Raw genomic sequence first — 15,618 nt, 5'->3', positions numbered from 1 at the left:
AACGTTCTTTATTTTGAAGTTAGAAAGTTGAGTGGGAAGGGTCTCCAATCTTCAAGACCTCTAGAACCCGATTCCAAGCAAAAACTGCTAGATAACTATTCATACAAGGAGGCAGGAAGTAAAGAGAAAGAAGAAGGAAAAAAAGGAAAAGCACAGTGAAGTAGAGAGTGATGGAAAGGATGGGAAACCCAGATACAAAGTAGGAGATATAAGAAACATAACCAAGATCCATAAAGGACTCAAATCCCTATATATGAACGCTCAAAGTTTAGGGAAGAAACAGGGTGAAGTTGAAATACTAATACACGAAGGTACATGAGATATAGTTGCTATTACTAAAATGTGGTGGGATGAAACTCATGACTGGGTCGGATGACACATTAGCTGACACATTGGGTGATCCTTAATGGGAATACATCTACATGGAGGGAAGGAAGCAGTGGGGAACCAGAAGGTTCCGTCTTAGGCCCAGTACCCTTCAATATCTTCATAAATGACTTAAATGAGGGAATAGGAGGAGGACTCATGAATTTACTAAACTTGTAGGAATAGCCAACACCCTAAATTACAGGCTAAAGATCCAGATAGATCTTGACAAACTTGAGCAATGGGCCTTATCCAACATGAAATTTAATGTGGAAAAAAGCAAGGTTTTTACACCTGGGCAGGAAAAGTACAGATTAGGCGAAACCTGGTTCAAAAACAGTAATTGTGAGAGGGATCCTGGACTCCCAGTGGACGATTACTTAAACATGAGTTAACAAACAGCAGCAGCAGCCAAAACAGCTAATTGAATCCTTGGTTGTATAAACAGAGGCACAGAATCAACATCACGTGAAATATTAGCACCACTTTATAAAACCTTAGTAAGGCCACACCTGAATATTACGTTCAATGTTGGTCACCACATTACAAAAAGTTGTTGAGACTTTGGAAAAAGTGCAAAGAAGAGCAACTAAGGTGATTAAGGGGCTGGAGACTAAAACATGTGAAGAACGATTGCGGGAACTGGATACAGCTAGTCTAAAGATAAGGACTAGGAGTGACATGATAGCACTGTTCCAATATCTAACAATTAACCAGTGGAACAGCTTTCCTTCAGAAGTTATGGGTGCAGAGATGAAGGAATTGGAGGGGAGCAGGAAGGAGAGAGAGGGACGGAAGAGTAGGGAGGAAGCAAGGGAAAGGAAGGCAGAGTAGGAGAGAAGGTAAGACGGGGGAAGAGAGGAGGAGAAGGGAAGGGGAAGTAGAGAAGAGAAGAAGAAGGTGGTGAAAGAAAGTTGGAAGGAGAAGAGGGAGAGGCTAGGTTTGAGGAGAAAGATTGCTGTACAATAAAAAAAGAAGTGGAAGAAAGGCAGCTCTGAACAAACAAATAGAAGTATATTAGGAAAAAGAATAAATTGTTAAAGAATAAAAGAGGACAAATATGTACAACTAGCAAAGTTAGAATCGAGGGATAAATGAAGGAGGTGTTTATATATGCAAGTATAGAATTACTGAGGTATATTCAAAAAAAAGGAAAGTGGGGGAAGACAATATTGATAAAAATTGTAATTGAATAAAATGTATTTGAATTTGACTAATTGTATAAGATAAGAAACGACCAACACTCTGTAAAAAAAAAAAGAAAGAAAGATGTGGGTGAATGTGGGAGAGGAGAAAAGAAAAAAAACCAATAAAAGGCGAAAGATTTATACGATCTGAAGAGAAACCAGGATAGCAAAAATTTACCCAAATACGAGCCCAAATTGTTGGAAATGTGCCACCATCACGGTACCTTCTATCATATGTGGTGGACATGCCCCGAAGCAACGAAATTTTGGAAAACGATTCGAAGATGGATACAAGAAATAATAGAGGAAAATATCAATTTGGCACCTGAAACCTTCCTCCTGGTAATATTAAAAAGGGCATATGAGAAAAAAAAGAGGTACCTAATTATGCATATTACTACAGCTGCCAGAATAATATATGCACAGTATTGGAAAGAGAAAGGGCTGCCACCGGAAGAGCATGTAATTAGGAAAATATTAGAATGCGCAGAAATGTGTAAACTAACATATGTGATAAACGGAAAAGAGAACTCGGAATATTACACGGTGTGGGAAATGTGATATAAGTGGATAGAAGATAAAAGTAAAAGGTAGAATAAGGGAGGGTGCAGCTATTAAAACAATTAAGTAAAGCAGAGAACACCGTGTATATAATCTGTATATATTTATGAACACAGCTAAACCGAATGTTGTTGAATTGTATTATCATGTAACTTAATAAAAAAAAATTTTTTTAAAAGAAAAAAACCAATAATTTTTTGTTTTTAAAAAAAGAAGTTGTGGGTGCTTCCTTACTAGATGTTTTTGACAATAGCCACTTGTTTCAAATTGTATAGCGTCTCCTGCTTGAGCAGGGGGTTGGACGAGAAGGCCTCCAAGGTCCCTTCCACCAGTTATTTTGCTATTAATATTCTGTTGCTTTGCATGTACACTGAGAACTTCTGTACGGGAAGAAAATTTGTATATTTAGCATCCCCCCCCCCCATGTGAATCATGTCGATGAAGGTGTCCACCATTAGTAAAGCTCTTTCCACAATCAAGGCATTCATATGGTTTTCCTCGTGTGGATTCCTTCATGTGAATAAAGGTTCTGCTTTGAACTGAAGCTTTCTCCATACTCCAGGCATTTCTGTGATTTTTCTTCCTTATGAATCATTTGATGTCCATACAGAGTCCCTTTCCTATTGAAAGACTTTCCACATTCCAGGCATTTATAGGGTTTCTCTCCCGAGTGGATTCTTCGATGTATGTAAAGGTTTCCTCTCTGATTGAAGCTCTTTCCACACTCCAGGCATTGATACGGTTTTTGTCCAGTGTGGATCCTTTGATGAATGTAAAGGTTTCCTGCCCGATTGAAGCTCTTTCCACAGTCTGGACATTTATGTGGCTTTTCTCCTGTGTGAATCCTTTGATGTATATAAAGGGTGCTCCTATGACTGAAGGTCTTTCCACACTGCAGGCATTTATATGGTTTTTCTCCAGTGTGGATCCATTGATGTTTGCTGAGCTTTCCACTGTCGGTAAAGCTCATTCCACACTCCAGGCATTCATATGGTTTTTCTCCTGTGTGGATTCTTTGATGTGCATAAAGACGTCCCTTCCGAGTGAAGCTCTTTCCACAATCTAGGCACTTATGCAGTTTCTCTCCTGAGTGGATTATTTGATGTCTAATAAGGGTGCTCTTGTGAGTGAAGCACTTTCCACACTCCAGACATTGAAATGGTTTCTCTGCTGTGTGGATTCTTAGATGGCTTTTAAGATAGGCATTTGTTTTGAAAGATTTTTCACATTCTGTGCATTGATATTTCTTTTCTCCCTCATGGATTCTTTGGGGATTGCTGAGTGTTTCGTCTGTTCTCTCACTGAAGCTGTTTCCAGACCCTGGAAACAGGTTTTCCTGTTTCTCTCCTAAATGGATTCCTTGATGTGTAGTAAGATGTCCTGTGTGATTGAAGCTCTTTCCAAATTCCAGGCATTTATATGGTTTTTCTCCTGTGTGAATCCTTTGATGGCTATACAGGGATGTTTTACTACTGAAGCTGCTTTCACATTCCATGCATGTATAGGGTTTCTCTCCAGTGTGAATTCTTTGATGGTCATGAAGGCGTCCACGCATAGTAAAACTCTTTCCACACTTGAGGCATTTGTAGGGTTTTTCTCCTGTGTGAATACTTTGATGCTTATAAAGGTTTCCACCATCAGTAAATCTCTTTCCACACTGCAGGCATATATAAGGTTTTTCTCCTGTGTGGATCCTTTGATGCACATAAAGAGTATTCCTATGACTGAAGCTCTTTCCACACTGCAGGCATTTATGAGGTTTTTCTCCTGAGTGTATTCTTTGATGTCTATAATGGCTGCTCCTCTGACGGAAGCTCTTTCCACACTCAAAGCATTTATAAGGTTGTTCTCCTGTGTGGATTCTTTGATGTTGATTAAGATCTGCTCTCTGGTTGAAGTTCTTTCCACACTCAAAGCATTGATGTGGGTTTCCAACTGAGTGGTTTTTTAGATGGTTTTCAAAATGTCTATTTGTTTTGAAGGATTTTTCACATTCTGGGCATTCGTATGATTTTTCTCCTGAGTGGCTCCTTAGATGGTTTTCCAGATCTCCATTTCTTTTGAAGGATTTTTCACATTCCGGGCACTGATATTTCTTTTCTTCCTCCTGGATCTTTTGGGGATTCCTGTGTCTTCCGAAGGACCCTCCACCTTCCAGGCTTTTATTCGGTTTCTCTCTCCAGTGGGTCCTTTGATGTTTATAAAGGCTGCTCCTCTGAGTGAAGCTCTTTCCACACTCAAAGCATTTATGAGGTTTTTCTCCTGTGTGGATTCTTAGATGTCTACTAAAGCTGCTCCTGTAATAGAAGCTGATTCCACACTCCTGGCATTTAAATGGTTTCTCTCCTGAGTGGATCGTTAGATGGTTTTTCAGATTTCTATTATTTTTGAAGGATTTTTCACATTCTGGGCATCCATATTTCTTTTCTCCCGAGTGGATTTTTAAATGGTTTTCAAGATTTCCATTTCTTTTGAAGGTTTTTCCACATTCCGGGCACTGATGTTCCTTTGCTTCCTCTTGGATCCTTCGGGGCTTTGGGGGTCTTCCGAAGGAGCCTCCGCCCTCCAGGCCCATCTCGGGGTCTCCGCCCATTTTCTCCTCCCCACATCGCCCTCCAGGCAGCCACCTCCTCCCTCCTGCAGCCCCGGAGCCCCCCGGCCTTTCCCCTCCGTCTCCCGGGGAAGCCGCGCCAGGACCGGGCAGGGCTGCTCCGCCGGTCCCGCTCTCCTCCTCCTCCTCCTCTTGGCCGGCGCCTCTTTCCTGCATCCGCCACCATCCTCCGTCCTCCTGCAGGGGAGAAAGAGGAGAGGGTCACGCTGCCTCCCCCTTCCCCACAGGGAAGCCCCAGGCCCAAGTTCCCCCCCCCGCCTCCCACCGGCCTCCGTCCCAGGACTCTCTTTTTTCGCAGAGCCCGTCAGAGTGCTACTCCCAGCAGTCCCCGCGCCATACCTGCATCGGGGAGCCACTGTCGCCTAATTAGACACCTACTTCCGTCGCTTGTCTGATTGCGCATCTGTGGGCGGGCCCTTTTCTTCCCCTGTAGCTCCCGTATATTTGTCCGATTGTGGAACGTGGGAAGAAAAGTTTCTCTGCAAGGACCGGTGAATATTTGCATGCGGCCGTCTTCTACGCCATCCCATTGGCGGGCCCGCTTTGTGACCCCGCCCCTCGCTTCTTACTGGAGTTGCGCCCACGACGCTGGGTGTTTGGGCTCCTCCCCCGCTTTGGCTCCGCCCCTCCGCTGCTGGCTCTTCCCATCCGCGCTCCATTCGCCCTCCGCGGTCTTCCAGGGCGGCCTGTCCGCCCTTCCTCCCTTCGTTCGCCCCCCCCCCGCAACCTGGTCCGTGTTTCAGGCGGGGCTGCGGTCGAGGGGCTGCTCTGAGAGGCGGGTGCAGCCTTCCCTCCGCCGGCCTACCTCGCAGGGTTGTGCGGTGGGGAGACAAAGTGGGGGAAGTCCTGATTGCCCCCCGCAAAGCGCCTAAGGAGGGGAGGGGGCGGATTGGGGGGTGGTCTGCCTTGCCTTTTCTCTGCCCCCCCTCCTCTTTCTCCCCCCCATCCCCCTTGCCCACCTCCTGCCCTTCTTCTGGTGCTCCTCCTGCCCCTCCTCTTTTCCCCCCACCCCCCCTTTTTCTCCTCCCCCACCCCCTCCTTTTCCTCTTCTCCCCTCACCCCCTGCCCCTCCTCTTTTCCCCCCCCCACCCTCTGCCCCTCCACTTGCTTCCCCCCCATCCCTCCTGTTCTTTCCCCCCTTACCCTTTCCTTCCTCTGGTGCCCCCCACCCCTGCCCCTCTTCTGCCACCCAGCCCTTTTCCTCTTCTCCCCACACCCCCTGCCCCTCCTCTTTCCCCCCCCCACCCTCTGCCCCTCCACTTGCTTCCCCCCCATCCCTCTTGTTCTTTCCCCTTACCCTTTCCTTCCTCTGGTGCCCCCCACCCCTGCCCCTCTTCTTTCCCCCACCTCCTGCCCTTCCTTTTCTTCCCCCCTGCTCTTCCTCTTCTTCCCCCCTCCTTTTCCTCTTCTCCCCCCACCCCCTGCCCCTCCTTTCCACCCTCACCCCCTGCCCCTCCTCTTTCCCCCACCCCCTGCCCTTCCTTTTCATCCCCCGACCCCCCCTTTTTCTCCTCCCCCACCCCCTCCTTTTCCACTTCTTCCTCCACCCACTTTTCCCACTTCCTGCCCCTCTTCTTTCCACCCCCGCCCTCTGCCCCTCCACTTGCTTCCCCCCGTCCCTCCTGTTCTTCCCCCCCCCATACCCTTTCCTTCCTCTGGTGCCCCCCACCCCTGCCCCTCTTCTCCCACCCAGCCCTTTTCCTCTTCTCCCCTCACCCCCTGTCCCTCCTTTCCCCCACCTCTTGCCCTTCCTTTTCTTCCCTCTTCCTCTTCTCCCCCCAACCCCTGCCCCTCCTCTTCCCCCCCACCCCCTGCCCTCCACTTGCTTCCCCCCTGCTCTTCCTCTTCTTCCCCCCTCCTTTTCCTCTTCTCCCCCCACCCCCTGCCCCTCCTCTTTCCACCCCCACCTTCACCCCTGCCCCTCCACTTGCTTCCCCCCTGCTCTTCCTCTTCTTTCCCCCCTTTTTCTTCTCCACCTTTTGTACAAAAAGGTGAGAAAATGGGCAGCTTTGGTGATGGGTTTGCTGGCCTCCTACAGACATTTGCCTGGCATGTAGAAAAGGTGGAGCAGGTGAGGTTTGATAGGCACCTGTCATCTCCGTGGGAATTCTGCTGGCTTTAGGACCTTATTCATGCAGGCTAAACTGCTAGTTATTAGGATGACTAATCCAAGTGGTAGGTTGATTTTCAGAAGGGCTCCTGGACTTTGGGGAAGCTTCCCTCCATTTGTAGGAAATTTATCAACCTTTTATTCCAAGGGGGAAAACACCAATTCTTCCACTCCATTTCCCTTCTTAGGAAAGGGAAGCTGGGTGAAAATGTGCTCCAGAGAATGTTATTTTTAATTAGCAGTTGATAGTTTTTAATCATGTGGTATCTTTGCTTCTAAACCCAGGCACTACCAGTTTGCTGTGGAGCTGAAAAGAGCTGAATTACCTCCACTGTGGGAGACTTTTACCTTTGTAAACAGGTTTTTTTGCCCACCTGAAAATACAAATACAAACCGCCAAATAATTCAAGCAAAGCAAAAATCGTTCATTAAGGAGGTGGGCTCGAGTTTTTTTTCCACAGGGTAAAGAAATATGATGCATGTAATATTCAGTACATGCGACACATCGGTAAGCGAACGATCAAACTAATTCCCTCAATGGACAAATGGCTGCAAAAGTTGATGGGAGTTAGCAGAGATGGCTAAACTTACTGATTTAAAAAAAAAGAACGTAATTTTATTTCTACTGGGAAACCATTTTTGGAGATTGTGCTTAAGGTAGAAAAAGAAAATAAAGCTTTTGGTTTTTGCTGATTAGATTTGATGTTATAGAAGGTATCTTATCTAAAAGTAAAAAGTTGGAAGTTTTATATTATTTTATTCATTCTACTGCATCAAAAGTCGGTCAGGAAGATCGAGGAAAGAATACGCAGCAAAAAAAGCCATTGATTTGTAATACAAAACGCAGCCTTTGCCCAGCCCAGCAATGCGTTGCAGTGCCATGCCCCAAGAATGCCCAGCCCCCCTGGGCATAATTGCCTGCACCAACCTCCACTCAGATACCCTTCCTGGCGTCCACTTTACAGTCCAAATTTTACCTTCATCGTCATCTTCCTCCTGCTGCTACTCCAGGCACTAGGCAAGGCTGCAGCCCCAAGAGTTTAGTTCTTCACCACTGAAGTTGTTTAAGGCCTGTGTGACTTACAGCCACATTATTCTGCTCACCAATCAGAACAAATCGTGAGAAGAGTTTTTTGTGTGTGTGTGTGGAATCGAAGACACTGCTGCTCGTAATATTACACACGTCTTGAAAAATATGTGTAAGATTATTCAAGTTCAACTATTGGGCATCACAGAACAGCACAATCATTAAACAGAGCATAGCAATGAAGGTAGACTTGCAATAATTTGCTTAGTGCCCATTCGAAGTTGCAATGACACTAAAAAAAAAGTGACATGGCTGTTTTCCACACTTATGACTGTTGCAGCATCCCCATGGTCACGTGATCAAAATTCAAGACTCTCGGCAACTCATATTTATGACCTTGTCACAAGCAAAGCCGAGTGGGAAACCAGATTCACCGTCTTACTAATTTAACCCCTGCAGTGATTCACTTTACAAATGTGGCAAGAAGAGTCGTAAAATGGGAGAAAAGTCCCTTAACAAATTTCTCACTGAACAACATAAATTTTGGGCTCAATTGTGGTTGTCGAGTCGAGGACAACCTGTAAAGGGAATACTAAAGTGATGTTTGTGTGGAAGTTTGCTTACTTTTGAGCAGGGGTGAAATGCTCCCGGTTCGGACCGGATCGCGCGATAGCAAAAATCCCTGCCTCCCCACCCACCCACCCCCGCCCCATTGCCCAGCTGAGCCGCGCAATCATCAGAGGCTTTTTTTTTAATTTTTGAAAGCATTTTTTCTACAACCTCTTCGGCCAAAAAAATGCTTTTAAAAGGAAAAGAAAGCCTCTGCCGATCAGGCCAGTCAACTGGGATTGTCAGAGGCTTTAAAAAAAGCTTCTGCCCATCAGGCAAGGAGCCTGAGTGGCATAGGCGGCTAATGCCTCCTACTAAGGCAGCATTTAACATCCAGCTGCCTGCAATTACTGCGAGTTCAATTCTCACCAGGCTCAAGGTCGACTCAGCCTTCCATCCTTTCTAAGGTGGCTAAAATGAGGACCCGGTTTGTGGGGCAATAAGCTGACTTTGTATAAAATATACAAAAGTATGAAGGCTATTGCTTAACACATTGTAAGCTGCCCTGAGTCTCCGGAGAAGGGCGGCATATAAAAATATAAAAAAATAAAAATAAAAAAAAAAGTCAGCTAGGATCGTCAGAGGCTTTAAAAGCATTTTTTACAACTTCACCAGCCGAAGAGGTTGTAGAAAAAATGGTTTTAAAAGTTAAAAAAAAAAAAGTTGGCCACACCCACTCAGTCATATTACTCCTCCCACCAAGTCACAGCCACAGAACCAGTAGTACCAAATTTTACATTTCACCACTGCTTTTGAGAGTTTGGGCTGAAAATATAGTATAGATTCAAGTTGACAAAGGTTGAGATGGCAGTGAAGGGTGAGAGTTCACACCTGTCTTATTGAGCTGTAATTAGACCTGGGATAAGAGGTTTCTTAGCCCTTGATAAACCCTTCCGCATTTCATCACGAAGCATTTTAAGAAGCCCTGGTAGCAGAGTGATTACAATGCATTACTGCAAGCACACTCTGCCCACAGCCTGGAGTTCGAGCCTGACGGCACTCCAGGCTGATTCAGCTCCCCATGCTTTTGAGGGCAGTAAAATGACAATCGTTGAAGGCAAAATGGAAATACGGGTAGTCCTTGACTTACAACAGTTTCACTTAGTTACAACGGCACTGAAAAAAGTGACTTAGGGCCATTTTTCAGAGTTATGGCCTTTGTAGCATACCCATGATCCTGTGAAGAAAATTTGGATGCTTGGAAACTGGTTCATACTTATGACCGTTGCTGTGTCCCCTTTTGCGACCTCCTGACGAGCAAAATCGACGGGGAAGCCAGATTCGCTTAACAGCCGAATTACTGACTTATCACCTTCAGCGATTCACTTAACATTGGTGGAAAGAATGGTCGTAAAACGGAGCAAAACACCCTTAACAGATGTCTCGCTTAACGTATATTTTGGCCTTAATTGTGGTCGTACGTCAAGGATCACCTGTAATGCTTACTTTCTAAAACTGCCCACAGAAACCGCTATGGGGCAGAATATAAGCCTAAATGCTATTGTTATCTTTAGCGACGCCGTTGGGACCGAAGGATCTTCCACACTCAGGCATCTTTATGGCTTCCCCCCCATGTGAATCCTTCGATATCGACGGAGGTATTCACTAACAGTAAAGCTCTTTCCACAGTCAAGGGATTTGTATGGTTTCTCTCAGGGGTGAAATGCTCCCGGTTTGGACTGGATCGCCCGATCCGGTAGCGATGGAGGCGGGTGGTTTGGAGAACCGGTAGCAAAAATCCCTGCCCACCCACCCACCCCCCATGCCCAGCTGAGCCACGCGATCATCAGAGGCTTTTTAAAAATTATTTTTAAAAGCATTTTTTTCTACAATCTCTTCGGCCCAGGAGGTTGTAGGGGGAAAAAATGCTTTGAAAAGCCTCTAACGATCCCAGCTGAGTTGCCTGATCCGTCAGAAGCTTTTAAAAGAAAAAAAGTCTCTGCCGATCAGGCAACTCAGAGGTTCGCTGAAGAGGTTGTAGAAAAAATGGTTTTAAAAGTTAACAAAAAAAAAGTTGGCCACGCGCACCCAGTCACAATTACCCCCACACACACCAAGCCACGCCCACAGAACTGGTAGTAACAAATTTTAGATTTCACCACTGGTTTCTTTCTCCCCTCCCCCCCCCCCCCGCCGTGGTTAGCATCAGTGAGGAGGTGGTCTCATAACACACCACTGGTGGGCATAAAATTTAACAGGTACCTCCAGCAACGGGGGTTCTCCTTGGCAGAGTTTTGGAGCTACATGTAGGAGTATGGTCTGGGAAGAACCATGGAAGGTGCCAAAGTGAGACGTGTCCCTGTGGCCCTAGAAGGGGCCACTTCACAGTGGAGAATCACTCTCCACAAGGATGATACCCTGGAGCTGAGAAAATTCAACACCTTCATGGTGTCCTTCACAAGCGGTTCAAGGACCCCCCCGGCCAACCATAAAACTGTAGGTCGCATCAAGACAATCAGCCAGGGATGGAGAGGAGTGGCCGAGTGCATCCGGGAGTTTCGTGACCTGGCTTGCAGGTTTACTGCCTGGCCACAAGACATCCTGGTTGGCTGCTCCCAAGATGGGCTGAATGATGTCAGGGTGAAGAACTTTAGTAAACTATTGTAAATTGACCCTTCGCAACAGGAAAAATAAGTTTTTAGACATTTTTATTATTTAACAAACAAACAAACATCATGAGCATGAGAGACTGACATTATAGTGATTTGCAAAACATGTCATATGTTTGAGCTTATGCCCACAGGACACTCAGACTGTATATTTATCAAATGAAAATCCTAAGAAAAAGTAAAGGGTCTAGAAGGAACTCTATTTTGAAACTCAATGAACGAAGAGAGAAATCCCAACCTGAAAAAGAAGACTACACGTTACAGTCACTCATGCCCTCGTCACCTCTCGTCTGGACTATTGTAACGCTCTCTACATGGGGCTCCCCTTGAGGTGCACCTGGAGGCTCCAACTGGCGCAGAGTGCAGCCGCGCGGGTGGTTATGGGAGCAACGTGGAGCTCCCATGTAACACCTCTCCTGCGCGAGCTGCATTGCCTCCCGGTGGTGTTCCGGGTGCGCTTCAAGGTTCTGGTTACCACCTTTAAAGCGCTCCATGGCTTAGGACCTGGTTACTTACGGGACCGCCTACTACCATCAATAGCCTCCCACCGACCAGTACGCTCCCACAGAGAGGGGCTCCTCCAGGTGCCGTCAACCAAACAATGTCGGCTGTCGGCCCCTAGGGGGAGAGCCTTCTCTGTGGGGGCACCGACGATCTGGAATGAGCTCCCCCCAGAGATACAGAGGATTCCGGACCTGCGCACCTTCCGCCGCGAGCTGAAGATGCTTTTATTTCATCAAGCTGGCCTCGCCTAAATCTTCTCCCTTTTAAGTGTAAATTTTAAATTTTTACTGTATTTTAAAATATGGGTATTTTAAATTATGGGTATTAATTCAGCCAAATTTATTTAATTCATTTTATTCGATTTTAAATTTTGTATATCTATGTGTTTTATTTCATGGCTGTGCACCGCCCTGAGTCCTTCGGGAGTAGGGCGGTATAGAAATTCAATAAAAACTAAACTAAAACTAAAACTAAACTACACCAAAATTAAACACAATAGAGAGCAAACTACTTTTTTTTACAAAAAATTTATACTGTTTTCATGTGGATTTATTGATGTGAATAAAGGTTCTCCTTTGACCTGAAGCTTTTCCCACAGTCCAGGCATTTATATGGTTTTTCTCCTGTGTGAATCATTTGATGTTTATAGAGCTACTCTCATATTGAACCACATTACATATTCCAGGCATTTATAAAAATTTTCTCTAGTGTGGATTCTTTGATGTTGACAAAGGTTTACATCCTTAGTTGGGAGTAGAGGTGGGGGGTAAAGCAGGCTGCTCAGCATGGGCAAGCTGAGAGTCAGTGGGCTGGAGCTGTGGCCGGCCATGGGAGGCTCATCTTCCCTCAATGACCCTGGCAGACAGAGGCAGAGGGGCAGGGGAAGGCAGGTGATCTCGATGCGCTGTGCGAGCTGCAGCCAAGCTGAGAGATGTAAAGTTGAGTCTCCTGCAGTAGGCTTTTTTAAGATCTGTGCAGCGCATCTGGATTGCTTGCCTAACCCCCTGCGCCTCTGCCTCCGTCTGCTGCCAGTGTCGTTGCGTGAAGATGAGCCTCCCACAGCCACCCGCTGATTCTGGCAGACTTGGCTTTCCTAGAAAAGCCTACCCCCCTGCCTCTGCTTCCACCTGCTGCTTGCACAGGTAATCAACTCACCTGTGCTGTGTGGGCTGCAGCCTGCTGCCAGACAACATCGGATGACAAGGGTTTGCTGTCTCCTGTGCTGGCCATGCCCACCCCACTTCACTGGGCCTTATTTTTCGGGGCAGGGCTTATATTAGGCGCATGCTTAAAAATCAGGCTAGGGTTATTTTGTGGGAAACGTGGTATTTGATGTTTCTCCAGTGTGGATTCTTTGATGCGTATAGAGACTTCTGTTTGCAGAGAAACACTTTCCACACTTTAGACATTTATATGGTTTTCCAGTATGGATTCTTTGATGTATGTAAAGGTTTCCTCTCCGATTAAAGCTCTTTCCACATTCCAGGCATTTATGTGGTTTTTCTCCTGTGTGAATCATTTGATGTGTATACAGGGTTCCTCTCATATTGAAACACTTTCCACATTCGAGGCATTTGTGTGGTTTTTCTCCAGTGTGAATCATTTGATGTCTATACAGAGTTCCTCTAATATTGAAGCATTTTCCACATTCCAAGCATTTATATGGTTTTTCTCCAGTGTGGATCCATTGATGTTTGCGAAGATTCCCACTGTCAGTAAAGCTCATTCCACACTCCAAGCATTCATATGGTTTTTCTCCTGTGTGGATTCTTTGATGTGCATAAAGACGTCCCTTGCGAGTGAAGCTCTTTCCACAATCTAGGCACTTATGCAATTTCTCTCCTGAGTGGATTATTTGATGTCTGTTAAGGGTGCTCTTGTGAGTGAAGCACTTTCCACACTCCAGACATTGAAATGGTTTCTCTGCTGTGTGGATTCTTAGATGGTTTAGAAGACCTCTATTCGTTTTGAAAGATTCTTCACATTCTGTGCATTGATATTTCCTTTCTCCTTCATGGATTCTTTGGGGATTCCCCAGTCTTTTGTCTGTTCTCCTGTCAGTGAAGCTCTTTCCGCACCCCAGCCGGGTTTTTTGTTTTTCTCCTAGGTGGACTCTTTGATGTATAATAAGGTGTCCTGTGTGATTAAAGCACTTTCCACACTCCGGGCATTTATATGGTTTTTCTCCTGTGTGAATCCTTTGATGTTTACGGAAGTTCCCACCATCCATAAATCTCTTTCCACAGTCCAGGCATTTATACGGTTTCTCTCCTGAGTGGATCCTTTGATGTAAATAAAGGTTAGTCTTCTGACGGAAACTCTTTCCACACTCCAGGCATTTATACGGCTTCTCGCCTGAGTGGATTCTTCTATGTCTATAAAGGCTGCTTCTCTGACAGAATCTCATTCCACAGTCCAGGCATTTATACGGTTTCTCTCCTGAGTGGATCCTTTGATGTAGATGAAGATTGCTCCAATGACCGAAGCTCTTTCCACACTCCACGCATTTATACGGTTTTTCTGCTGAGTGGGTTCTTTTATGTCTGTAAAGGCTGCTCCTATCATTGAAGCTCTTTCCACACTCCAGGCATTTATTCGGTTTGTCTCCTGACTGGATTGTTTGATGTCTACAAGGGCTGCTCCCGTCATTGAAGCTCTTTCCACACTCCAAGCAATTGTTCGGTTTCTCTCCCAAGTGGATTCTTTGATGTCTACTAAAGCTGCTCCTGTGATTGAAGCTCATTCCACACTCCAGGCATTTATGAGGTTTCTCTCCTGAGTGGATTGTTAGATGGCTTTGAAGATGGTCTTTTCTTCTGAAGAATTTTTCACATTCGGGGCATTGATATTCCTTTTCTCCTGAGTGGATGCTTAGATGGAGTTGGAGATGTCCATTTCTCTTGAAGGTTTTTTCACATTCTGGGCACTGATATTTCTTTCCTCCCTCCTGGATCCTTTGGGGACTCCCGGGTCTTCCGAAGGACTCCCCGGCCTCCAGGCATTTATTTGGTTTCTCTTCTGAGTGGATTCTTAAATGTTTTTCAAGGATTTGAATTGTTTTGAAGGATTTTTCACATTCCCAGCATTCGTAGGTTTTTTGTAAATGGATTCTCTTGTGTCTATAGAAGCTGCTCATATGATTGAAGCTCTTTCCACACTCAGAGCATCTATGAGGTTTCTCTCCTGTGTGGATTCTTACATGGTTTTCAAGATCATTATTTGATTTGAAGGATTTTTCACATTCCCGGCACTGATATTCCTTTTCTCCTGAGTGGATGCTTAGATGTCTATAAAGGCTTTCCCTCACACTGAAGCTCTTTCCACATTCCAAGCATTTATGTGGTTTCTCTCCTGTATGGATCCTTTGATGTGTATTAAGGCTTTCCCTCAGATTGAATCTCTTTCCGCACTCCAGGCATTCATATGGTTTTTCTCCGGAATGGATCCTTTGATGTCTAGAAAGGTTTCCCAACTGAGTGAAGCTCTTTCCACATTCTAGGCATGTATGAGGTTTTTCTCCTGAGTGGATCCTTAGATGTTTTTCAAGATGGTCGTTTCTTTTGAAGGATTTTTTGCATTCCGGGCACTGACGTTCCTTTCCTCCCTCCTGGATCTTTCGGGGCTTTGGGGGTCTTCCGAAGGAGCCTCCGCCCTCCAGGACCGTCTCGAGTTCTCCGTCCGTTTCCTTCTCCCCGCATTGCCCTCCAGGCAGCCGCCTTTCCCGGGCTCCCCCTGGGCTCCTCCCTCCTGCAGCCCCAGAGCCCCCAGGCATTTCCCCGCCGTCTCCCGGGGAAGCCGCGCTGGGATCAGGCAAGGCTGCTCCACGGGGGCCGCTCTCCTCCTCCTCCTCTCGGGCGGCGCCTCTTTCCTGCATCCGCCGCCATCCTCCATCCTCCTGCAGGGGAGAGAGAGAAGAGGGTCACGGCTGCTTCCCCTTCCCCGCAGGGGAGGCCCAGGCCTAAGCCCCCGCCTCCCACGGGCCTCCCGGGGAGGCTCGAGGCTGAAACGGCCTCCCTCCCAGCATCTCCAACCGA

At 46.2% G+C, this 15,618-nt stretch overlaps 1 protein-coding gene across 1 annotated transcript in view; it reads right to left on the bottom strand.

The window, feature by feature from the left end:
* Nucleotides 1-15,618, bottom strand: part of LOC139325606 (uncharacterized) — an 84,543-nt gene that overhangs the window by 8,008 nt on the left and 60,917 nt on the right. Inside the window, 4 exon segments of the mRNA XM_070955531.1 lie at nucleotides 2,853-3,995; nucleotides 12,956-13,519; nucleotides 13,697-14,517; nucleotides 14,593-15,170. Coding sequence (XP_070811632.1) covers nucleotides 2,853-3,995; nucleotides 12,956-13,519; nucleotides 13,697-14,517; nucleotides 14,593-15,170 — 3,106 coding nt within the window.

This window comes from Pituophis catenifer, unplaced genomic scaffold (genome assembly GCF_029215685.1).
Source record: "Pituophis catenifer annectens isolate HBS135680 unplaced genomic scaffold, rPitCat1.0.hap2 SCAF_17, whole genome shotgun sequence".
NCBI classification, from domain to species: domain Eukaryota; kingdom Metazoa; phylum Chordata; class Lepidosauria; order Squamata; family Colubridae; genus Pituophis; species Pituophis catenifer.
The sequence above is the reverse complement of the archived record's forward strand: the minus strand, read 5'-3'. Positions and strand labels throughout refer to the sequence as shown.